Source organism: Trichoderma breve, chromosome 1 (genome assembly GCF_028502605.1).
Source record: "Trichoderma breve strain T069 chromosome 1, whole genome shotgun sequence".
NCBI classification, from domain to species: Eukaryota; Fungi; Ascomycota; class Sordariomycetes; order Hypocreales; family Hypocreaceae; genus Trichoderma; species Trichoderma breve.
In genome coordinates, this window is record NC_079232.1 from 4,997,963 (window position 1) to 5,021,810 (window position 23,848).

The 23,848-nt window shown below is 51.0% G+C and overlaps 9 protein-coding genes across 9 annotated transcripts; 1 reads left to right on the forward strand and 8 right to left on the reverse strand.

The window, feature by feature from the left end:
* Nucleotides 1-974: 974 nt before the first annotated feature.
* Nucleotides 975-1,524, forward strand: T069G_01491 (clathrin adaptor complex small chain domain-containing protein; the record flags this gene model as incomplete). Its single annotated transcript, XM_056168701.1, has 2 exons — nt 975-1,006; nt 1,125-1,524. The coding sequence occupies 2 exons, from the start codon at nt 975-977 to the stop codon at nt 1,522-1,524; spliced, it is 432 nt and encodes a 143-aa protein (XP_056034017.1).
* A 798-nt stretch (nt 1,525-2,322) lies between these two features.
* Nucleotides 2,323-2,745, reverse strand: T069G_01492 (uncharacterized protein; the record flags this gene model as incomplete). The annotated part of the gene is made up of 1 exon (XM_056168702.1): nt 2,323-2,745. The coding sequence occupies one exon, from the start codon at nt 2,743-2,745 to the stop codon at nt 2,323-2,325; it is 423 nt and encodes a 140-aa protein (XP_056034018.1).
* Nucleotides 2,746-2,855: 110 nt separating this feature from the next.
* Nucleotides 2,856-4,283, reverse strand: T069G_01493 (uncharacterized protein; the record flags this gene model as incomplete). The annotated part of the gene is made up of 1 exon (XM_056168703.1): nt 2,856-4,283. The coding sequence occupies one exon, from the start codon at nt 4,281-4,283 to the stop codon at nt 2,856-2,858; it is 1,428 nt and encodes a 475-aa protein (XP_056034019.1).
* Nucleotides 4,284-5,138: 855 nt separating this feature from the next.
* On the reverse strand, nt 5,139-6,154 carry T069G_01494 (regulator of vps4 activity in the MVB pathway domain-containing protein; the record flags this gene model as incomplete). The annotated part of the gene is made up of 2 exons (XM_056168704.1): nt 5,139-6,029; nt 6,131-6,154. 2 exons carry the CDS (start codon nt 6,152-6,154, stop codon nt 5,139-5,141), a joined length of 915 nt encoding a protein of 304 aa, XP_056034020.1.
* A 1,313-nt stretch (nt 6,155-7,467) lies between these two features.
* Nucleotides 7,468-10,874, reverse strand: T069G_01495 (PDZ-like domain-containing protein; the record flags this gene model as incomplete). Its single annotated transcript, XM_056168705.1, has 5 exons — nt 7,468-7,676; nt 7,790-9,147; nt 9,220-10,087; nt 10,183-10,379; nt 10,519-10,874. 5 exons carry the CDS (start codon nt 10,872-10,874, stop codon nt 7,468-7,470), a joined length of 2,988 nt encoding a protein of 995 aa, XP_056034021.1.
* A 1,938-nt stretch (nt 10,875-12,812) lies between these two features.
* T069G_01496 (uncharacterized protein) lies at nt 12,813-13,540 on the reverse strand (the record flags this gene model as incomplete). The annotated part of the gene is made up of 4 exons (XM_056168706.1): nt 12,813-12,937; nt 13,009-13,113; nt 13,189-13,396; nt 13,487-13,540. The coding sequence occupies 4 exons, from the start codon at nt 13,538-13,540 to the stop codon at nt 12,813-12,815; spliced, it is 492 nt and encodes a 163-aa protein (XP_056034022.1).
* An 836-nt stretch (nt 13,541-14,376) lies between these two features.
* T069G_01497 (dnaJ domain-containing protein) lies at nt 14,377-17,353 on the reverse strand (the record flags this gene model as incomplete). Its single annotated transcript, XM_056168707.1, has 4 exons — nt 14,377-15,464; nt 15,558-16,106; nt 16,166-17,197; nt 17,266-17,353. 4 exons carry the CDS (start codon nt 17,351-17,353, stop codon nt 14,377-14,379), a joined length of 2,757 nt encoding a protein of 918 aa, XP_056034023.1.
* A 2,107-nt stretch (nt 17,354-19,460) lies between these two features.
* T069G_01498 (CUE domain-containing protein) lies at nt 19,461-20,146 on the reverse strand (the record flags this gene model as incomplete). The annotated part of the gene is made up of 2 exons (XM_056168708.1): nt 19,461-19,781; nt 19,874-20,146. The coding sequence occupies 2 exons, from the start codon at nt 20,144-20,146 to the stop codon at nt 19,461-19,463; spliced, it is 594 nt and encodes a 197-aa protein (XP_056034024.1).
* A 921-nt stretch (nt 20,147-21,067) lies between these two features.
* On the reverse strand, nt 21,068-23,690 carry T069G_01499 (NOT2 / NOT3 / NOT5 family domain-containing protein; the record flags this gene model as incomplete). Its single annotated transcript, XM_056168709.1, has 9 exons — nt 21,068-21,136; nt 21,205-21,346; nt 21,412-21,621; nt 21,704-22,052; nt 22,112-22,213; nt 22,271-22,560; nt 22,914-23,058; nt 23,185-23,289; nt 23,678-23,690. The coding sequence occupies 9 exons, from the start codon at nt 23,688-23,690 to the stop codon at nt 21,068-21,070; spliced, it is 1,425 nt and encodes a 474-aa protein (XP_056034025.1).
* Between the last annotated feature and the right edge of the window lie 158 nt (nt 23,691-23,848).

The following is a 23,848-nucleotide window of genomic DNA, read 5'->3' on the forward strand; positions in this document are numbered from 1 at the left end:
TGGAACTGCATCCATACTTTCAAGGTTTGTCGGGAGCTAAAGCGATTGATTGATATGAATGGGAAGCAAGACAATGGACGGATTGAGTTGATTTCCAGTTGATGCAAATGGAGCCGACTCAACTAAGAGGGCCAACGTTGTATTTAAGAGCCATAGCTTGAGTGTTGCCCTCAAAGTCCAAATATATGCATTCGCGCAACCAGAGTGTATTACTCACCTGCCGTGTCTATTGGATAGCTGGGCATCTTGAGAATAGCCACGCCCGTCATATATGGTGCGAGTACGAGTCAACGCAGGGCATCCGGCAACGGTGACCCGGACATGCTTAATGAGGTGGGGATTGCTTGACAGCAGGTGGTACGATTAATGAGTGGGTTTTTGTCTTTTTTTTTTTCTTCTCAATCTTTCTCATCCTCTTTCTTCCACGATGTATAACATCTTCAAAGGTATTGCAAATCCCACCAAGATGAAGCAACGTGTGCTCCTTAGACAGTAGCATCAATCATCTCTGTTAATTTAGTAGTGGCTTTTTGCTAAGTCCAGCCACATTTGATATCAATAAGCCACCCGTAGGCATGTACATACATCTATGCTCTCTCCATATCGAGTCTTCCAAAAAATATCCAAAGCGATCATTAACTGTTCAATGATGAAAATAAAGATCCACCAGCATCGTTGTCAAATCCAATTATTAATTACTCCATACCGTCACCAAATTTATCTACCAACTGTTGCCGTTTCAAGTCCCACTGCCCTTTTCGGCCCGCTGCCCAATGGATCAATGGCCATCCGTTCGCTCCGGCCCCGCGATCGACCACAGTTACAGCTACCGTAAGCGCGCCTGCTGCAACGGCTCCAAACTGCCCTGAAGCACCTCAAACCTAGCACGTCTACCAAAAACACCAAATCGTCACCCATCGCAGCCCAGTTCCCCTATACCATCCATTCAATCTCTTACACACACAACTCCAACCATGCTCTCCTTTATCCTCATCCAGAACAGACAGTAAGCTCTCTCTCTCCCCTCACTCCTCCCACGTCCCATACGCGCAAAACATCAAACTCGCAGCATTTAAACCGCCCAACTTACCAATCAACCAAACTAACTCTCCCTCTCTCTCCAGGGGCAAGACCCGTCTCGCCAAATGGTACGCCCCCTACAGCGACGACGAAAAGATCAAGCTCAAAGGCGAAGTCCACCGCCTCGTCGCCCCCCGCGACCAAAAGTACCAGTCCAACTTCGTCGAGTTCCGCAACAACAAGATCGTCTACCGCCGCTACGCAGGGCTCTTCTTCTGCGCCTGCGTCGACACAAACGACAACGAGCTCGCTTTTCTCGAGGCCATCCACTTTTTCGTCGAGGTCCTCGACGCCTTCTTCGGAAACGTCTGCGAGCTCGACCTCGTCTTCAACTTTTACAAGGTGTATGCCATCCTCGACGAGGTCTTTCTTGCGGGCGAGATTGAGGAGACGAGCAAGCAGGTCGTCTTGACGCGGCTGGAGCATCTGGATAAGCTGGAGTAATAGCGCGCGCGGGAGGGACGCGTCTTTTTCTAAAAGCTCTTTTTTTTTTTCTGACGTTATATATTTTCCCCCTTATGCTTCTTGCTTTTCTTCTTAGTGAAGAGAAGCGGAAAGGACGGAAGCGATTGCCAAATGTACCATAATATCCATTTCGCAGCTCGGAGTTGTTAAGAGGGAGGGGACATTGATTGGATTTGATCATTTGGGTTCTATCGCAATCTAGCCAGGGCGCATAAAATATATGCGTGTATAGTGCAGAGCGCGAAGCATTAGAGCATTGGCGTTTTGGGCGTCTTGAAGATTGCAAATTGGAGCAATAGGAATATATCAGTAGCCATCGGCCAGTTTACGCCGCTGTCTTCTTCTTTATCTTACTTCCTAATAACTACCCCTAAACCCCGTGTCGTAGTCCTCAATTCCTCAATCCATATGATAGGCAGCAGTGTTACTTGCTTAGATATTCTATCTTGCAAGGTAATCATCATTAATCATCATCCAGTTAAGATCAAGTCAAATCATGCTTAACCACAGGAGAGGGCCACACCATGATGAGGCGGAATGTAGACTCAGTTCTGCGTATCCAGGTCTACTTATTTTTCCATATCGCAGCCTGAGAGAGCATCATAATAAGCGAACAAGCATATCATCCCTGACAAATCAATCTCCTCCGCTTTTCCCAAATGAAAAAGTAAACCCGGGACCAAATTTCCATCAACTCAAGGAAATAGAACAACAACCATTGTCTCAAAAGCACCGGAAAGAGAGACTCAGTGCATGCAATCATGTCAGATACAGGAGCTAGACAGCATCTTTCAACGTTGTGCTATCAGCAGCATCCCACATATCAAGGGCCGTAGGACGCTTTGCCTTCTGGACCCAGAGGTTCTCCCGAGCACGAAATAACTCCTGGACAAAAGGGCTGTATGAAGCATCCCCGTGGATCGACTTGTTGTCAACGCCAAACGAAATGTCCGTCATGATTCCTTGTCCGCTGCCCATCTCCAGAGAACTATCAAGCAGAGATGGCTCCATAGTACATGCCTCATCCAGCTTCTGCTTTTTGCGAGCTTCGCCTTGGGTTTGTGTTGCTATGCCCAAGTCCTGCGTTTCTCCCTCAGAATGAACATCAACATCTGCTAGGAAATGATCAACTTCTTCCATACCACCACTGTTGTTCTCAAAACTGATCAAATCGCACGAAATCACACAGTCTGCATCCATACCTTCCTTCGAGTTTCTGCCATCATGATCCTATTCAATAAGCACGGTGATTAGTAAGTAGGCTTGTTATTTCGCGAGAGGGAATGAGGAGAGTGTAGACTTACCTCCTCCTAAGGTGACAGACGGCCCTCGGCATGGCGAGCAACATCATTGTTTCCGTAAACAGCGGCTTCATCAGCTCCAGAGCTGCTAGAAAATAGAATTAGATCAGACATCGACTCCTTATCCATCTCCTTCTGAAGAGAGACTTGCGGTTGTTGAGCAATGTTCCCAGACGGGAGATTTGCCTCGGCGGCGATGCAAGTGCTGGCTAAGAAAGCAGCTCGTTGAGGATTCGTGACCATTTTATCATAAACTCCAGTGCAATTCTTGTCTTGTCCAGGATAGTCTATGTAATCCGCGGTTAAGATGGGTTCACCAGCGAGATGGGAAAGCCAACCTATGATGCTGCAGTGCTTACACGCGCAGTCTTGCTGTCGAGTGGCGCATCTGTCAGACTGATTGGGCTCAGAGCCCCAGGAGCTAGCCTGTCCAAGATCAAAGGGCGCGCAGTATCCAGGGTGTTGTCGTTTCTGGGCCCCACGTTTGGCATCGTCATTGTCGCGACGGGAATGATGGTCATGACCTTGGTGAAGCTGCTCAAGGCTTGTCTCAAGGCGAAGATTAAGCTCAGCTGGCGACAACATGGAGAGATCGTGATTGTACGCGGGATAAGGAGGCAACTTGCCATCATCGTTATTCTGCTGAGCTGCTTCGAGATCGACCACGCCCGCAGGTGTTTCCGGCTCGTCGAGCCATTGATACCAGTGATCATAGATGTGGTCGACAATGGCGCGGAAGCTCGTCAGCATCACGTTGCCAACTCGCAGCGAAACCTGATTCGCATGGCTTTCTTTAACCCTTTGAAAGGCGTCGTAGAATGTTTGGCAGCACATGTCTCGCGAGCAGCCTCTGCGTTCGAGGAAGAGGCAGAGATCCTTGATTTCAGGCCGTGTGCCCATGCCCGTGGTGGAAAAGGTGCGGCCAATCTTCTCGCGTAGCCAGACAGCACAGAGCGAGACAGTGCTGTTCAAGTTGATGCGCTTGCCAGCAGCTTTGATTCGCCTCTCCAAAGTGTCTTGACGCATGAAGCCAAGGTTATAGAGATCACGAAGGCCGTTACAGCCCAGAGTGACTTGGGCGTGGTAGAGCACGTCTCTGTCCTCCATGGCGTACTTTGGTGCAGACATACCGAAAGGGTTGTCGTAATTGCAGTGACCGTGTTCTAACTGATGAGAGCAGTCAAACTGATGAAGATGTTGTTGCGTTAGATGACGAAAAAGCTGCTGCTCGCCATCACCTTCCTCGTCTTCTTCTTCCTGGAGAGCCTCAAAGGGAATGAGGAGAAACTTGACAAGTTTGCGTTTGTAGGTTTCGAGGTAGTTTACAAGGAGTGAAACCACGAAGAAGAAGGTGAGGCAGATGAAGCAGAAGAAAAAAGAAGCCTGCAAGTTCTCTTCTTCATGCTTTTCTGTCTGTACGAGCACGTGAGGCGACATGGAGGCGGCCGGCAGCTGGCAAGTTCTGGCAAAGGCAAACACGCAAGTGTGCCAACCAGCAGCCATACAAATAAACAGCAAGTAAACAGTAACAAAATGTCAACAAGAGCGAGAGCACTTGCAATTGATAGACTAAAAAAACAACAGAGCAGAGTCTAAGCCGTGGAAAGGGTGCGTCACTAATTGAAAGGAGAAGGCAAAGGTAAAACACGAGATTTGACCAAAAAAAAAAAAAAAGCAAACAATCCGGGAATGGCGAGTGAAAAGATAAGAAGAAGAGGAAGAAAAAAAAAGGAGGGACAGGAAACCCGACGGAAACACGCACGACAACGCTGACACCTTAAATACCTAGTAATGCCCAGCCGAAGTAGCAAATATGCTGTGTAACAAGAGCCAGTCCTCGTGACTGGTCAAAATCGCGCCGAAGCAGCAGGCCGGCATAAGGAGGAGAAAAAGAGGAGGAGACGGGACAGAAAACCACAACAAATGCAGTGCTGGTACATGTACATATTCCGTCGAGGCATAGCAAGCAAGTCGTGGACAAGGACAAGCATTGTATAAAATGGCCGGCCACCAATTGAGAAGAGGCAACGGAAACACGACGTCGACACTGCATGCGAGTACAAAATTGCAACTCGGAAGCAGTTGTACAAGTAACTTCAGTCGGTACCTACTAACATAAAGCTGGTATGGCATGGTATGGTATGGTATGGTATGGTATGGTATGGTATTAGAGGCATACAAACATGAACACGCGCGCACACGCATGTGCCCTCGAAATGCTTTCGCTCGGCTTCTCGTTTCCCTTCAAAACTCCCGGCTCAAGTCACATCACAAGCACACCACCCAAAAGCATCACCTCTTCTTCAGCGCCGCAAATCTCCTCTCCAGGTCTCCAATGTCTGGTATTGACCCTTCCGGCTCCTTCTTCTTCCTCGGTGCCGCAACATCCTCCTTCTTGCTCTTGAGCTCCACAGACCCCATCATCACCTTGGGGTGCACATTGTCCGTCGTCATTCGCGGCGGCGTCACCATCAGCGGGCTCTTGGGCTCTCCCAGCTTTGCACTTGGCGGTGTGGCCTTGTCCATCTGCTCCTCGCCAAGCGAAAGCTTCCTCTGCTCCGCCGTCAGAGGCGTGTTCAGCTCGTTCTTCTGCGCCTGTCCTCCCGACGGATCTCCGCCGTCCACGTCTTCATCGTCGTCCAACAAATCTGGGGGTGGCGGCGTCATCTCTCTCTCTCTTTTAGGCCAATCAACTCCGTACGCCTTTGCAATCTCCTCTAGATAGCCTGTCACCAGCTCCTGTCGGGGCGCCTCCACGCTCAACTTCTTCACCACTTTTTCATTGACCTTGCCGTCTGCGTTATCCATGGCGGCGAGGACAAACTCCTTGCCGTACTTCTCTGCCAACAGCGTCCGCACCGTCACGAGCTCCTTGATCTCCGTCTTGGGCGCCGCATAGAGAATGCTCTTGATGGCCTCTTCCAGCCCGGGATCGCACACGGGCCCTTCCATCAGCCCGGCCCGCGCAAGCAGCAGCTCGCAGTAAAGCTCCAGAAGCTCGTGAAGCTCACTCGTGATGTCGGATCGGATGATGTTTTCGACGCGGATCGTTGCCGAGTCGACCTTGCCCGCCTCGAGCAGTTGCGCCATGGCCCGGCGCTGCGTCTTGCCCAGCTGCTCATCCCGCTGCTGCACCATGCGCAGGCGCGCAATGGCGAGCTTCAGCTGGACCTTGAGCTTGGTCTGTAACCACGGCCATTGCAACATCAGCTCAGCTCTTGCGGGTTGCGTCACTGGAGCTGGCGGGGTTTCGTGAGATGAGGTGGAATGGAATCAAGACTTACCAGCCAGGTAGCTGCGGGGGGCATCGCGGGGGATTCTTGGGTTCTGGTTATAGTCTACGGGAATCAAAGAAGGAGTCGTCCGATGAGGAAAACTGAGGAGGATGAGAATAGCGAGAGAGTGTAGAATCGGCGATTTTATATCAACAATTGGGCAAAGTGAGGCAGCAGGATTAATTTCGTGGAGTGCCTAGAGGTATGAGGTAGGCAGACACGAAACCGGAGCTTCTGGAGGATGTTGAGACAAAACGTCACTGGTGGCCCGCTGCCAATTCAAGGTACCTAATCGATTGATCCTTAGCCCACAGCATTAGTACCCGCTAATAAGCCTTGAAAGCTACCTCTAGCTAGTGCCTTCAACTGCTGCCCGCCCCGTTACTGCGGGGCCCTCGAATCCATCACCTCGGATCTGAAGCCATCAAATTCCATTGTCGTTGGCCAGCTCAATTTGGTTCAGTTCAGTTCAGCTACGAGACAAACACGGAATCAACAATGAATGGAAAACCTGGTACACGGCATGCCAAGTACCAAAGACAATGGGGCAGTGTCTTATGTCTCAGTGCCTAGTACTACTAATTTATGAATTACGTTGGTACCCGCATGCTACCACCAACACTTCCCTTTTCTCACGAACCTGCATTCATCCCCAATGCCATTGGTAGCACCCGATAGGCGCAGTCCCTACGTGGTGGACCGTGATAGGACTAGCCGGCAAGCTGCATCTCGTGCTGCATCTGGTGGTCTGAGATGATACCGGTTGGATGATGCAATGCATGTCTCTCATGTGCATGGACTGACTAAGTAATGTAGGGAGCTGGAAAGATGGGTACCAAGGTATGCCGTAGTTGATTAGCAGTAGACAAACAAAAACTACTATACTCGACGTTGTACTACCTATTCTACGGGTACTAAACAGCCTCTCTCTCTCCGTACATACAACGTGCTGTACACTCCCACGTCTCTACCAATGATCCAGTAAGTTGTACTGTAGTAAACTATGCAGCGAGTTTCCGCAGACTGCTGCTCTTCTGCCGACTGCCGAGCGTCGAGAGAAATCATTCCACCAAGCCTATCCCCGATCCTCCTTTATAAGATGCCACAAATGCCGTGATTGTAATAAGAAGGGGGTGAGAGAAGAAGAAAAAGAGAAGAAGAAGAAAACAGCTCAAGAAAACTCCCATGTGAAATCCTTCATAGCCGTTGAACGCCCATATTGACCCATTTACCCATCCATGTTTGTGTGTGTATGTTGTTTTTTACAATTCCATCATCATGCATACCATTATCCCGATGACCCTCTCATCAGGTCACTCATTGCCCATGGACTGTAGCTTGTGAAATTATTCCATCTCGGCATTGCCGGCAACCGTTGGGATTCCATCGGTCGCCTCTCCTTCAAAGACTTGGTTGCCCTCGTATGTCACACGACGCCAGCCGCAGGGCTCGTTGCTGTCCTTGATCCATTCCATGGTAGGGAAGTAATGATCGTTCTTCTTCATTGTAATCACCCAAGGCACCGAGTCAAATGTGACGGCTTTGAGGCGGAAATCTATAGTACAAATTGAGTCAGCTTTAGATCTGCCTTGAACAAGACACCAAAAGTAAAAAAAAAAAGAGCAGAAGAAGAAAAAGAAAAAGGGGGGGGGGATAAAAGTGACTCACATGTGTTGTCGGGGATTTTCCGCGTCGCCGCAATGAATGTATCCAGATCCGGCGTCGACTCGCCATTAACGTGAGTGATGAAGTTGGTCGGAGCAACTCCGTACTGGTATGCTGGGGAGCCGCGGATTCGGCTCGACACATACACCTCGCTGTGAAGCTTGCTGATCTGCTGGCGGACGGCCAGGTGCGGACGATGGAAAATGGCTCCGCAAAACGACACCGCATGGTGCGTCTCCATGTCATCGGCGGTAACTGTCGGCAGCTGGAGGTGTAGCTCTTCACAGTTTCGCACAACGACGGCGTCTAGGAGCTCGTTCGTATACATCACGTCAAAGTCGGAGATGGTGGTACAGATTTTACCATTGAGCGTCAGCACCACGTCGCCTTCCAGGAGGGATACCGGCTGGTTCACCCGCTCAAATGCCCTCTTGCTAACCATGAACAGCTGGTGGTGAGACCGGTTCGCCTGTGTAACCTTGTTGATCCACTCGTCCGAGACTCCCATCACGCGCGCCTGCGACATGTGGATAGATCGGAACTCCACCGATAGCATCTGCAACTTCGGTGTCTCTCCCTGCTGGATGGCCGAGACGACTGGTAGCAGAGTGGGCGTACCCAGTCCCAGATGATACTCCTCGTCTCTCTGAGTGCTCGGGGAACGCTCTCCCAGGTACTGGAGCCAAAGAGCCTGCACCGTCCCGTCTTCCGCAACGAGCACGCCACTGCCACACGACGCCCCGAGGTTGCTGTCAATAGTAATGGCATCCACGTTGACGGCGCGGTACCGCGGCGCTCCTGAGTTGGCGGGGATGGCAACCGCTGTGATTTCCGTCACGTTGGTGGACCCATGCACGACTCTGCCTATCCTGTTGTAGCCCAAGAAGTACGTCTTGGCGCCCTGGGTGAGGTGCTGGTCGCTGAGGCGGGCGCTCATGACGGGCACATCCACCAAGGCGGGATCATACTTGATGATGGTGTAGTTTTGCAGCGGGTGCAGGAAAACGACCTTGCCCTCGACGATGACGGAGTCGGCAATGGTGACGGTGATGTCGCACAAATCATACGGCACCACAGCTCGGGAAATGAGGACAAGTCCCTTATCAGCATCAATTACAAGGCCCATGCCCCAGCGTCGATTCTTTGGGAAGCCGTCGAGCTTGACGGGCAAAGTGCAGTTGATGTGGACAAAGCTGCGGATCAGGGCCGCGATGCCGGGGTGCGGCATGTGGTCCAGCTCGATGAATGAAGCAGATCGCCGAACAGGGGCCACGGGTGGCAGAGGGTCACCGAGGTCAGAAAAGTCCCACAAGCCAGTGACATCGTTGCGAACAGCCAGCTTCATCTTGGCCGACCAGTGTCTGTCGACGTAAATGACGGTTGTGATGAGTGTGTGCAGGTCGCGCAAGTGTTTGTAAGTCACAACCACTCGCGCCTTGTCAGGAATCTGCTTCATAACTTCGATGAACGTATCCAGATCGGGCACCTTCTTCTGGTCCACAGACTGCACGATGAATCCGTTATCCGTATTGTCAAAACGGAAAGACCCCGCAGCCTCGCAGATATAGACTCCCTTGACAGCAACGCCATAGAGCCTGGCCTGCTGGTACGAGATGTCGTGGAAGCTCGCCCCTGCAACAGTCACAAAACGATCGGGTGTAATCTTGTGAAGATCGCCAACCACGATGTCGACCTCAATGTCCTCCCCTCCGCGCTGCAAGTGAACCTTGATGGTGTCACCCACGCTCGAATCCAAGATATCGTCGAGGCGGATGAATTGCGTAATCAGCTCGCCGTTTACTTTGATGAGGACATCGCCCTCCTCGATCTTGCCGTCGGATGGTCCAGAAGGCAAGACGATTTCGGCAACCAACATGTTGGTCTCTTCCGGGAAAGCCTGTCGCATCGCCGACTCCCACTCTGGACTAAGTCCCAACCTGCGGCACTCATCGAAGGGCTTGAGCAAAAACTGGCACTGAATGTCGCCGCGCGTAATGGGCTTGCCCTGCTGGACGCATTGAAGTGCGCGTAGTGGCCGGTCCAGGGGTAGGAAATAGTCGGTCGAGGCGCCATCAGATCGACCACCAGCCTGGAGCGCAACGGCGCAGCCATCCTTGTTCACGACGGGACTTCCAGAACTTCCACCACTAGCAGCAGCATTGGCCTGGTAGTAGCACGTGTTGAAGTCGCTGTATCCATCGCCATACTCGGGCGCATTTCGATCCAGACGACTGATAACACCCGAAAGAATACTCAGCTTTTCGCCAGCATCGTTTCCGACAACGCGAATCTCTGTACCAACTACATTCCATCGTAGGTCAGCAATTTCCTTCGTTCTATTCTTTCTTCTTTCCTCATATGCTGTTATTCACACAAGACACACTAGCCCGACGTACCTTTTGCCAGGTCAGGACTCAAAGTGAGTCCATCCACATGCATATACTTGATCGCCTTGGGGTCGTATCGCAGAATACCGAAATCGTGAACAGGGTCGCGATATACGGGGTAACAGTCGACCTCCTCGTGGTTGTCAAACACGCAGTGTCCCCAAAACGGACCAGATCCGACAACGTGGCGATTCGTCAAGATGTAACTATATAGCAAGAGCAAGCAACATGTCAGCATAATGTACCAACCCAATTTTCCGATTAGAATAGATTCATTGCCCATCTAGCTGGTGGGAGAGGGGGCAGATGGAAAAAACAGCAGCAGCAGCACGACATAGCACATACCCTCTCTCCGAATCGACGACAAAGCCGGTGGCCTCGCTCGTCAATGCAGGATCCGTATCAAAAGAGCACGTCTGGCAGAATCGAATGGCGACCACGTTGCGAACGACCTTTTGGATCGTGTCCTGCCACTCGCCGAAGCTGCCGGGAGTACCGAGGTAGGCGTGCGGGTGCAAGTCGCTAGCTGCATCAGAGCCTTCCTCATAGCTCATCTCGTCAACTGTGATGTCGGGAACCGCCGTTTCCATTTCCAAGTCGTGTCTGTTGCTACCGTTGAGTGGCCTCTTAGCGGGAGGGCTCGCCTGAGCCGACTCGGGTGCTTTTCTCTTGCCCCCCGCCGATGTCGTTGTGCCGTTCATTTTTATTGATGTTGACAGTCCTTTGTTCAGCTTGTTTTGTTTCTACCCCTGAGGCTAATACGGGGCTTGCCGTGCAGCTTGGGGGTGCGGAGAGAAGGGGGTTGGTCTCGTCCCTTGATGGGTAGGTATACAGGTATATATGTCGTTTTTTCAGCCTCTTGCTCCTCGCCCTTGAACTACTCCGTTGTTCAGAGAAGCCGCGTTTTCAGCAGTACAGTGGCAACAGGAAGCCGAATAGTATCCAGGCTGAAACAAAGCGCTCGGATCGGCACCGGTGTCGTCTTATACTCGTCGAAGCAGCAAGTGCCGTATCGCGCATTGACTATCAGCGCTGGACCGCGGGGTGGCAGCGATTGACGGGCTCGCGGCGTGTCGCGTAGGGTAGCAGCGCATCAAAGACGCGGGCAGAGGCACTGGAGCGCGTGATGTCGAACGCGGATGAAGGAGAGGCAAAGCGGCAGAGTAAAAGATGGTGGTGGATGGAACAATTGGCAGCAAAGCAGCAGCCCATGTGATGCCGGTCCTTGGGCAAAACGGTTCTTTCCTTGTATGCAGCCTTTTGGAGTCGTGGAGAAAAAAAAAGGTGGATCAGCAGGCAGGCTGTAGCGGGTACGTACTTGTACCTCAGGTACCGCATCAGCGCAGAGAGGTACCAGCACTAAAACCACTGACGGTAACCGCAAAGAGACTCCAGGGCCACTCGCTGGCCTATCGTGTGAATAGCCGCCTGGAAGAAGCCGCTAGACTGGTGTTTGCGATCCATTTATTACGCAGTCATTCCACAGCTGCCCCTTGTCGTGTCTTTGGCTGGTATGGCCTTGTATCTGCACTCCAGGTTGGACTAGACGTGATTGCAGTTTAGCAAGGTACATACATGTTCGTACACTCGTTCAGCACCGTCTGACAGAAGGGGCGAAACAAAAAGCAAGAAAGCTGCAAATCCAGTTCCAGTTCCAGGGTAGGCCTACCATCCACCCAGCTCAACACCAACATCCCTCAACACCCCCTTCACAAATTCTATGCTTGTATTACATCGAGCAACCAACCAGAATAAGCAGATTTCATTAATCAGTCCAAAGCTCCAGTTGCTTCACACCCTCTTCTTTACCTCCCTCCGGCATCTCCATCCCAACCAAACAAGCGCCCCCCAGCAATACCGCCGCTATGTGTATACTATCGTCGTCATGCATTGTTTGCTCCCTACTGGACTATTCCTCTCCCTTTTGGCTCCCTTTCATCACCGGTGATACAGAGTACTCGTCCGTACTTGTACATGAACCACGCCTCACCTTGAAAAGCCTCCAAACCCCTGGGGATTGCTGCATCGGATTCCCACATGTCGTCACATCCCAGAAAACGCCCTCACACACACCTTAAAAAATAACCCCCAACTGCAAGCCTGTCTCCGCCCTGTCCGCCCTTGGAGACGGGTCACAACACCAGCCTGCATATCGCCTAAGAAGACCCAGCCGGGATATTATTCTTGGAACACGGCCCAGTGCCTCAAAAGCTCGTATGCACGCAATCGGCAGCTTAATCACCAGTCCGACCTGCTGATCTGCGGAAAAGGGTGGGAGATCTTCACTTACATGCATATAACTCACGACACACGACTACCACCATGCATGTACAGTACATAGCACTAGCAGCGTTGCATTCACTAAGTGACCGTGTGATGATGATACCCCAACTCTGATGTTTCTGACAAAGACAACGTCTCAAGCGTTGTGTGTGATAGCTAGCAAGTACTAATGCTCCGCCGAGCTCATCCGTCGTATCTCATCCATCCGCAGCTTTGTTCCAGTCCTAACAAGTAATAAGCCCACATGGGATCCGTAGCATGCCAACGTCAACAGCAAATCGGCCCCTCTTCTCGGGTCGTGCACAGCCATGATCCATCTTGATCGCCCGTGATCTGAGGATATGAAGAGGCATTCCTCAAACACCATATTTATCTTCTCTCTTCACGCGAACAGGGCCAGCCGTCGCCTCAGCTTTGATCTTGGGTCGCTTCTTGGCTCGTCCAAAATGCTCGCCCTCTCCGATATGCTCGCCCTCACGGTCTAGATAAAGCATCGTATCATGTCAGCAAATTTTTTTTCCTGGTCTTCTTCGCCTACAGTCATGTCCATACCTTCAACAGTACGTTTCTTCAAGATTTTCTGCTTGAAGTCAGAAATGTCGTCGTCAAGACCTTCGTCGCCCTGGCCTGCCGTCTTGGCCGAGTCCTTCTTGCGAGCTAGATACCCTCAAAACCATTAGCATCTAATCCCAGTTATCGTCATAAGAGTCCATAGAAAGAGTCATCACTCACGAGGGCCCCTCTTCCGCGGCGTAGCAGGGACAACAAGGGGACCCTCGCCACTGTTCTCCCGAGCCTCAAAATCATTGATTTGTTTATTGATCTTCGTCCACATGTTCTTGAGGCTCTTGGGAGTTCGGCCGGGAATAACAATCTTCTCCCATTTGATTCCACGGCCATCGCCCTTGAGCTGCGCAACGATTCGAAGCAAGAACTGGAACTGTAAATATGACAGCCTCGTTAGTTATTCTCAAATGTGCGTCGCATGATGCGAGATGAAATGACCGCTGAGTTTAAAGGCAATCCATACCTTGGCGTCCTCCGTCCATGCTGATGAACCTTTCTCCTGCTGACCGCAATCCATGTTCGCCAAGGGGCTGTTCGTGGGCTTAGGACTTGGACTTAGAGGTAAGATCGTGTGTATATTCAGCTTAGATTTATAGCTGCGATGATGTGTGAAGATGAAGCGGATGAGATATCTTACATTCGTAAAGGTCATATATAAGCTGTCCTAGGAGAATCTGATCTGCCAAGATATATCTGACTGGAAGGTGAAGTGAATTAACATGTCGCTTAGTAAATAAGCAGCTCAGAACCAATTCACTCCTCGGTCACAGCTTAGGCAAGGTCCAGACTCGACCTGGCCATAAAACACAAACGGGATAAAGTGAAGTGAAACATTTTTAAAAAGACATGACCATAATAGCCTTTGTCATGGATTCTCATGAAGCAAACACAATGGCCCACTATCGCAACATAGAATGACGTCCGTTTTATTAGACTGGCCCATCTGCAAACGCAAACCTTTCTACTATACACGTATACCCGGCAGACATCCCAAGTAGCTCAAGTCCGTAGCTGCCCAGAAACCAAAGAGATCCTCTAACCATCTAGTACCGTATCCAGCGATAATCTCACATGTCCTTCACCCATGAAAAAGAAAAAAAAAAGAGAGAAGTACTTAAAGCAAAAGGGGACGAAGGAAAAAAAAAACCCTCCTGTGCTGAGCAACCCACATATATGCTTCAGCCAATGACATGGGTATCGAAATCGCTACCGGGAAAAACCGAATCAAGCAAATATCATATCATGAACATGAACGTTCTGGCCGCCGCGTGTTGCTCGTTGAGATCTACCGCCCAAACGCCCTCGCAAAGTAGGAAACAAGAAAAAATCAAGCTCGTCGTATCATTCATGTCGTTACTTCATCTTCTCTCTGAACGCCATGAATTCTCTAAATCGCAGTTCGTGCTCTTCACAAGCTGCCTGCCACCTTTGGCGGACTCCGTTATCCTGCTCCAGCCAGTTGTGATACTCTAGGATATCAGAATCCCCTCGGGCACCTAGAAATGAATAGCCTTTTGATCCTCTTGCCTGTGAAATGTTGGATTTTCGCGTTGCAAAATGGTCAACCACCTGTGAGTTAAAGAGATCCCAGCGGCGTAGGTAGCTTTCAAACTCCTCGAGGTATTTGGTCCACGACGCAACGTTGGGCTTGATACCTTCAACTGCAACCGTAGGCGGAAGCTTGGGTGCGATCGGGGCCTCGGGGAACACTAGCGGATGAGCGTGAGGAACATCGATGTGAAGTTCGGCTGATGCCTGGCTCTCAAAAGGCAAATTATCCTTCAGTTCCGTAAACGACTTAAGTCCGGCCTTAGGCTGGGCAAATGGTGCCACATTCTTCAGGTCCTCAAATGTCGCTCGAAATTCTTCGCTATCTTCAGACCCCTTAAAGGTAACCGGGATTTCCTTCCTTTCTTCAGGCTGCTCATACATTTGGCCTAGGCCTGTGACATTTCCGGGTCGCCATTCCGGTCGCGATGGTTCAACAGGAATGTTCCTGGCAACCACGGGATGCGGCTGAGATGGAGGTTGAGACTGGGACCGTGACTGAGGTGCAGGAGGATTCACAGAGGGAGCCGCAGCCGAAGCGGCAGTTGATGCCACCGTAGGAGCAGTCGGGACAAGAGGAGGCGGAGTAGGAATACGAGAGCGCGAAGGGGAGGCATTCGATGGCGGGTCAATATCCATCGCCTGGGGACTGTCAACCATTGCAGGCTTGGGGTCAGTCTTGCGGCCGGTCCATTTATAGAGGTCATCTTCGCTGCTATCATCCACAATGGCGGCATTGCCAGTCAAGGGCTTTGTAGTTCTATTTTTCTTCGTGGTTTCCCGACCCTTTTGCTGACCCTTCCGCGTGGGTGAAGTTGATGAGTTGGGAGTGGTAGGCCGAAGAACAAAAGTCTGAGGCCCAAACTTGGTACTCCAACTTTCTGCGTCGAAACCTGTTGCATTTGGAGGAACTTGGGCTCCAATATCGGGCACGTTTGCGCTGGGAACAGGTCGACGTTTGATAGGCGAGCGACGACCAGACTTACTGGTTGATTGGGACCGGCTCTGAGGAATAGGACCGTAATTTGCACTCCCAGCACTAAATTGCCAAGTAGCAGAAGACTCATCTTTGACGAAAGTCGTGTTGATTCCATCAGCGCTGTTACTCTTTCTAAACCGAGATGTTCCCGGAGAGCCAGGGGCGAATGCGTCATCGTCTAGGTTGAATGTGAAGCTAGTTGGTGATTCCTCGTTAGCGCTCATTTTCTCTTCATCAAGGGGCTTATGGTTGTGAGGGGTGGTCTGATGTGGTTTGGTTTTCAAAGCCGAAACAGGAGCATCCCGATTCGTAATCAGACATTCCAAGATGCGGTACTGTTTCTGCTCGAAAGGAGAGAGGCTGTGAAGTGTACTATGTGCTCCACTCGGGACACTTGGTGTATTCTCTGTGCCAACTTCGGCAGCATTCTTATTTTTTGGTGGTGTACTCAATTTGGGGATAGTAGCATAATCCTTCTTGCGGCTGGATGACTTGTCTTTTTGGGGCGTTGCATACATTGAAGGGTCGTTAACCGGGGTCTGAGGTTTGTTGAAAGCTGAAGTAGTAATGTCAGCCATTGTTTTAGTCCTGATGGCGGCCAAACGGATTACTCACGCGTGTGATGGAAAGATGACTGGGTTGCATCGTCAGTTGCAGAAGCTTCGCCTGTCTGGTTTGCCGTGAATATATTGCCATTTGGTGCGGTAGCAGCCGCAGCAGTAGCGGCCTCTGCTCGAGCTTTGAACGATGCAGCAGGCCGGGAACTTGGAGCAACAGGGACGACACGAGGTCTTCCATCCATTCCCGTCTCATCTCGCCTTCTCTGGGCTCCATCTCTGGTTTCTTTCCGGGGCATACTGGAGCTGCGACGCTTGGGTGTTGAACCTGCTGGCTCAGGTGGCCCGTTGGTGCTTTTTTCCCGATTCAATGGAACGCTGTCAAAAGGATCAATCTTCTCGCCTCCACTCTTGGTGTATGGAGAGCTCTGTCGAGGGTCATGGAAGCTCTCTTCACTACGGTTCTTTTCTCTGAACTGGGCGAAAATATCTGGTACGGGCTCCGACTCTGGCATAGGGTCTGGTGCGGGCTCTGGCGCAGGCTCTGACCGTTCAGTGTTGACACGAGAGGAGTAGTTGTTGTTGGTGACTGGGGGCTCATCGCCGGGAGTGTTTGATCGAGGATGGTAGCCGGTTCTCTTGGCGCCGAAAGATGCTTCTGCCCTCTTTTTTGCAGATTCGGTTCGGGGAGGGGGCGGTGGAGGAGGAGCACGGCGATCTTGCTGTCCGCTTTTGGCACCGCCTTTCCGCATGCTTTCGAAAGCCCGAGCAGCCGTTGCCGCTGGTGGATGTTTAGCGGTTGGTGGCACACCGGCAGAGAACCTCTCGTTCCATCTCTGTGCCCCCGAAGGAGTTGTTCGTGGTGGATTCCGCCGCGGTGGCACAGGAAACTGCTGGCTAACATTCTGCCATGGATTTCCTCTCACTCCAGAAGCCGCAGGATATCGACTGGCAGACCGCATAAAGGCAGCATCGTACTTGGCCTTGGCGTCGGCATCGCTGAGGACTTCGTGGGCAGCTTGGATGATCTGAAACTGTGAGTTTACTTCTTGTTCTCGGCCAGGATTGCGATCAGGATGGTATTTCAAAGCTGGTCTCAGTAATTAGAAACTGTACTGATGGAGAAGTTGTGTGAAGTCGATTGGTTTCGTTACACACCTAGCTTCCGGAACTGCTTCTTGATTTCCGCCACGTCTGCCGTTGGAGTCAGCCCCAAGTCGGCATAATAGTCTCGCTGGGGTGCCATCGCAACACCGTAGTTGCAGTGTCTTTCCGGCTCCCGGCTCTCAAGCGGGGTGTATTCCTATGGTAAGGCCAAGTACCGCAATAACCATATCAAAGCGCTCTCGAAACTCGCCAAACAAAGCTGCTCTCTCGCGGGGATTCGCCAATGATACCTTGGGTAGAAGTTCAATCGAATCCAAGGTGCGGTGTGATGAGGACGATAGCGGATATAGTTTTGGATTTGATAGAGGTATGAGGTCAGGGGAGGGGTGTATAGTCTTGCAGATATGTACGGAGTAGTCGCTTGAAGATTCGTTGGACGCTGCGAATGGAAATTTCCCTGAGAGTGGATGCTAGGCGCCCAGCTGTTAGCGAGAGGAATTAAAGTGCATGAGGGCACAATCGAGCAAACGAACGAGGCTGCTGCAATTCTACGAGGCAGTAGGGGACAGAGTGTAAGAAAGAACGAAAGAAGAGAGGGAGAGAGAGCCTGACTATTTATCTTGACAAGGGCCGTAGGGCTGCCAGCTCAGTGCCAGCTGTCAGCCTGATGCTGATGCTGATGCGCCTCTCAACAAAGAGAAATGGTCGCCCACCAAATTGCAAGCTCATCACAGGAGAAAAGGAAAGAAAACAACAGGCAGGTCGCTGAGGGTGAAGAAGCAAAAGAACGAGAGCGCAGTCTTCGCCAGTCCTTGATCGCCAGAATCTTGCCTCCACACAAGATGCTGAAGAACTGTGTAGATCAAGGGAGAGTAGAGTACAGCTTACCCACCTTAAATGACGCCAGTGCTTGCGATTCCCTCAGCGAAAGTCTTGCTGCACGAAAGAGGGAGAGATTCGCGATCCTAGGGCCAAAGGGCGCTTTTGAAACAACAAATAAAGTACGAAAAGAAAGTGCTCCAAATGTGCGATGGATGCGATATCTTGGGCACTAAGCTAGTAATGAAAACGCGCTTGCTCGCAACTTTAGAGTTTCTCGTCGCGATGCGCGTGGACTTGGGGAGAGACAAGGATAAAATGCTAGTCAAGGCAAAGTAAAACAAACCGCCGTAAACAAGGCAGAGAACGAGAGGCTGAAGCGAAGAGCTCTGACGCAAGCTGTGGTTTTTTTCGGCTTTGTTTAATACATGTGCCTGGCCTGGTCCCCGCGGTGACGCAGCCAGCTGTAGGATTATAGCACCAGGACAAGAGCGCTGTGGCTGAGCGGCGCCCCGAGCCTCGTTCCAGGGTCTGATCTCATGCCCCGCCAAAGCTCAGCATGGCATTTGCCTCTGATTGTCACGAGCAGCATGTATACCTTGCGTCTAGTGCCTTGGGAGGTACATCAATCCAAGGGCTACCTTATACCGAATTCTGCGTATTACTTTTTACCGATCAAATGGTATTAGGAACCTAGAAAATGCTAATAGGCCCTTTTGACGTCAAGCGGCTGACCCTTGTTCCCACGTGAAGCCAAACGCGGGGCTCATTCACATGTGCCAGATTCATCATCAGTCGATTGTCGAGGCCTCCCGGCGATTATTTCCAGACCGTGGCTTACCTTACTTCACCTATATTCAACCGGCTTTGGCTTTCGCTAAAAAGCGCTTTCGTCTGTACTGATATCTCACCATACCTGATATTAGGCTCCATAAATATTAGTTTTTCATTGCTTGTTGTGTATTTAGTCTGTTTGCTCCATCGGACTGTCGGTGTCTTGTCTTCTAGAAGTGCTCTCGTGGGTAGCAAAGCTGGTGCAAACACAACTTTCACGACATTTAAGGTATCAATTGCATACCTAGTACCTACCTGTATATACTACCTAGCAGTATCAATGTAGGTGTAAAAAACCCATCTGATGATAATTAAAGGTTTTCGAGAGATTTACTTACTTGGTGGCATTCCACCATGCGCGCGTAGCTGCACAATAGTTTGTGTGTTTAACACATTGTAACCAATCTCACATCGGATTCCACCAGGCATCTTGAAGCAATCGAATATCCTACACTACATCCATCTACAGAATTTAAAAACGCCAGTGCTTGCAAAGCCTCACCATAACCATGCATCCGTAGAAAAATAAAAATATTACCCCCAACCAAAATCACTATGCTGTTTCTGCGCGCCTTTCCTCCGTCACAGCCCCTTCAAGAAGAGCCCTCAGCAGCCTTCTCCGCCGCAATTTTGGCTTCCATTTTCCGTCTCGCCGCCAGAATCATCTCATCCCTTCGCCGCTGCAAAGCACTCTGTCGTTCGTCACGGTTGGAGCTCCAGCCTTTGCCCTTCTTATCCTCCTCGACCTCCTTCTTCTCTTCCGTAGCAGTATCGTCGGTAATCTTGCTCTTCAGGTTGTAGCGTGTAATCAGGTCAGGCTGAGATGGCTTCTCGGGCTGCTTGGCCGCAGGGCCCGGGCTTCCACTGGGGGGAGTTTGGTTTCGAGGCGGAGGTGGTTGAAACGTAACAGGAGGCTATCGCCAATGATACTCGTATTAGCTTTGTCGCCAGTTTAAAAGCCATAGAGACACATGCATCTGTGAAACAAAGGGGGCACAACTCATACCGTTTCCAATCGGCCGGACAGAATCCGCTCCGTGGTGCTCTGAATGTTGCCTCCGTTTCGTTGAAGGTCCCACAGAATGCTCCGGCGCTCGACCTGCGGAAACATCTGCTGTATCCTCTGTACTGCCACCTCTCTAGATCTGAATATCTGCTCTGCTGTCCTCGCCGGCGGCCGTTCGGGGCGCGGCCCCGAGAAGAAAAGGTACCGCACTATTAGGCCCGAGACGAGCAAGACAATGGCAAAGAATGGCAGCGAGATTTGTTCGTCCGACATGATGTCTGTTTGAGGCCGCGACGGCGGTGCCACTCAACTGGGAAATCTCGAGAGAATGGGAGATGGTGGGATTCAGGCGGAACGAGGAGCCGTCGGTGAGGCGTGAAGCTTGGGCCAGAGCCAGCAATGTCGAAGAAGCTTCAAGAATGCCGCCAGAATGAATGCTGAGAGAGGACAAGAACCAACAATGCGTCCGTCGCCAGATGAACAGTATCCTTTGCTCCTGGGCCAGCCGATCCTTAGCCCATGTTCGGGTAGGCACTAGAGGTCTTCATGTGTCGGAGTTTAAGGTAGACACGCATAGCAGGTTACCTGTACTCTGGACTCGAATGAGGTAATACGCCGCGAAGTCATGGTGGAACCTCGGCTAATTTTGGAGGAGCCTAATTATCTCGAAATGCTGAGTAAGCAGGATATTAGAGATGCAAACGGGAACCACCTCACGCGACTAAAGCAATAGAACAAAAGAAAAGGACAAAGCAAAAGAAATGGAAAAGGAAAGAGAAAATAGAAAGGAAAAAGGAAACTACAGCAGAAGAACATCAACTCAACCGAGCCATGAAAGGCAGCACATGAAATATTCACAAAAGATGCGGAAGCTCATAAGCCAGGTTAAACACATTGGCCGGCAGCATTCTCGTTCTGGCCGGCCATATCTCGTTTGATTCATAAATGCAACCCATGTTAACCATCGCAAGCTAAGAGTATCGGCATGCCGTTGAAAACCGACTCTGCATTCCAGGACCGTCATGATACCGAACCCATTCCTTTAAAAGCAATAATAATTCCTCGATCCTTGTCCTTGTGGCTGAAACGCCAAAACGATGAAGCAGCTCGACCAAGCCTCCATGTCCCTAATCAGCAAGCAATCCTTCTCCGGGCTAAAGGAAGCATCCCCCCCAATTCACTCCTATCAGATTCTTATGACAGAACCGGCGGTGGCTGTCCCAGAGACGTATCCAAATCTCCATAGTGCAAAGTGAACTCTCGCTATGTAGAGGGTCAGTTTTCCAAGGACGTTGATGATAGAGAATACGGAACACCACTTGTCTACTTACGCGATCTTTACGCCAGGTGACCGTATCCCAGACGATATAGTATCCTCGCTCGTGATTCGGACTCAAGATCTGAGGAGTCATGTGCTCGTCCTTTGTTAGCCAGACTTGCAGTTTTTTATGCCATCGCCAGTTCCGAGAGTGGCTTGCAACACGTTAGTTGTGTGTCTAATATAAGAAGGGTAATTGCGAATTTGCCGTTCAACTCACAGTTCTACTGCGGCCATCTGCTGCTTGGCATCCAAAGGACAGCTATAAAAGATCCAAAACAACGTTTCTTCGTTGAAACTTTGTATCTTGGTGTCTATCGGCTGCACATTCGTCACGCTGTAGCAGTCAGGCAATCTGAATTTGCTCGTGTTCACCGTAGGCTTCGGAGGAGTATCGTCCAGTAATGAGTACATTTGGGTTGAGATCAGCCTAGGATCGGTATAATTAGTAAACGCCTCTCTTGCTCATGACCAGTCACAAGATAAAAAGTCATCTTTTGCTCATTACTTACTCTGGGGAACTTAAATCGAGACCGATGGTGTTGGGATCCATTCCTATGATCATAGCATGGTAGTCGGGATAGTTGTTCATCAGCGTCCTAAGCCCCTTGATGCCCCATTTATCAACCGCAGACATGCCTGCCAAAGGGTCTACAACCTCCGCAGCCTGGCTATCTTTGCGCTCGGTTGGTCTTCCATTCGGACCTTCGCTTCCAATGACACCAAGAGATCCTCGTCCTTCAGCAGATGGCGAGGCCACTTCTGATGCTTTGCCCGAATCGTCTTCTCGAAACACGGTCGATTTCTGCTTGCCATCATGCTGCTGCTGTTGCGGTTGTTGCTGCTGCTGTCTACCAGGGCCTGCAACGTGTTAAATTGGCTTTGACCTGTATGATTAAGGAGAGAAGAGGCAATATTACCGTTTGGTGTGCCGATAGCAGGTGGTGATCGCACTTCGTTTGCTCGGTTTGTCGCTGTGAGAGCGTTCAGCAAGCCGTTCCCCCCGTTGTTTGGCATCGGCCCTGAAGGACCAGGGTTCTGCGGATTAAAACCCAGAGCTGACATCAAGTTGGCACTACGCTCTGAGCCTATCTCGCCATTGGATGACCGATTTAACGGAGGGAAGTCATCGACGCTGTTCGGCTGGACTTGCGTTGGCTGGGCTCCGAATCGAAAAGGACCCTGATTTGACTGCATCCGCGAGGACGGAGGTCCAAAGAGATCATCCTGTCCACCCTGTTGGGAAGGCCCCGGCGCAGGTTGATTCCGCTGGATTGGCCCGCTGATGGTTCTAGAGCCCGCCGTAGACCACATAGATCCTTGAGTCGTGCTGGGAAGCTGGGAGTTGTTCGATAGAGACGGGAATTCCCTGTCAATAATGGTTAGTGCCTGTGACAAAAGAGAACGATTGCGAACATCCTGTTCAGTGTGCCCAAAGGGTAGATGTTGCGACGATGGATTTGCTGGAGCCAAGCTTGAGCTTGATGAGCCTTTGACAACGTCGGAGTATGCCAGACCAGGCATGGAGTGCGAAACGGGCCCCATGCTTGACGATTCCCCAGCCTTGTTGACCAGCTTGTGTTTCTTCTGCGTATAGCGGATCATGATGGCACATGACAGTTGGGTAGGTCGTAGGGAGGATGTGTGGCGAGGAAAGAGTGAAAGGGGGGGAGAGAAATGGACAAAGAATCAACAGAAGTGAGGTGAATGGAAAGAACGTACGACAGGTCGAGCGGCGTTGCAGGTTGTGACCCGCTCAAGCTCTGCGCAAAGCTGACGTTGCCGCCCAGCTGGCGAGCTTGGTTTTGGAATGCCGCGCCTCCCATGGGCACAGCTGCGTTGAATGCCCAGCCTGAAGCATTGTTTGCTATATCAACGGCATCGAGCCAGCTGTCAGCACTTGGCCACCTGATCACCAACAGAAACGAGAATAGTAAAGCAAAACACCCGCCAGCCCCAAAACCAAGCCCAACATATTACACAAGTAAAGTACCTAATTTACCATTTGGTAACCGAGTTGACACCGACCGGCCTTGCTGTGGTTGCTGCTGGTTTCCAAAGGCGCTTGGCATCCCCCGTAGGGACTGCGGCACCGCTCCTATCGAGAACAAGAAGTCATTAGCTTCTAGTTCCAAAAGACCCATCCGTCGTGGTGATGTATAAAGGATTCGAGCTCGCCCCTCAAGACTCCCATCCGAACATGACCTCCCTAATCAGAGGCCATGCTCAGATGAGAGCCAGCCGTCGCATCCAACTTGGCCGTTTGTAGGTGGGGCATTGACAATGAGTACCGAGCCAATATCCGTCTCTCCCACAGTCGGACGGGAAGAGCTGTACGAAGCATCGTTCCCCCTCTTCTGGAGCATCAGATCCATGCTCTGTCAATGCCCCCATCCCAACTCGATCGGATGTCGCAGCGAATGTCGGCACGAGCTCTTAAGAAGTGGCTGAAGTCGTCGAAGGGGCCATCCGGAACTTGATCATACCTGGTCGATTCATGATTGGACGAGGCCGCGCAAAGGCACTGGTTCGAGGGTTCGGGTATGGTGTCGCGAATATGTCTGTATTGCGTACCGAGGCTCAATTCGCTCGTTGCTGGTCGTCCCGACTGTCTATCGTCGCCTTGAATCTTTTTTATCTGGCGTCGTCCAAGAAGG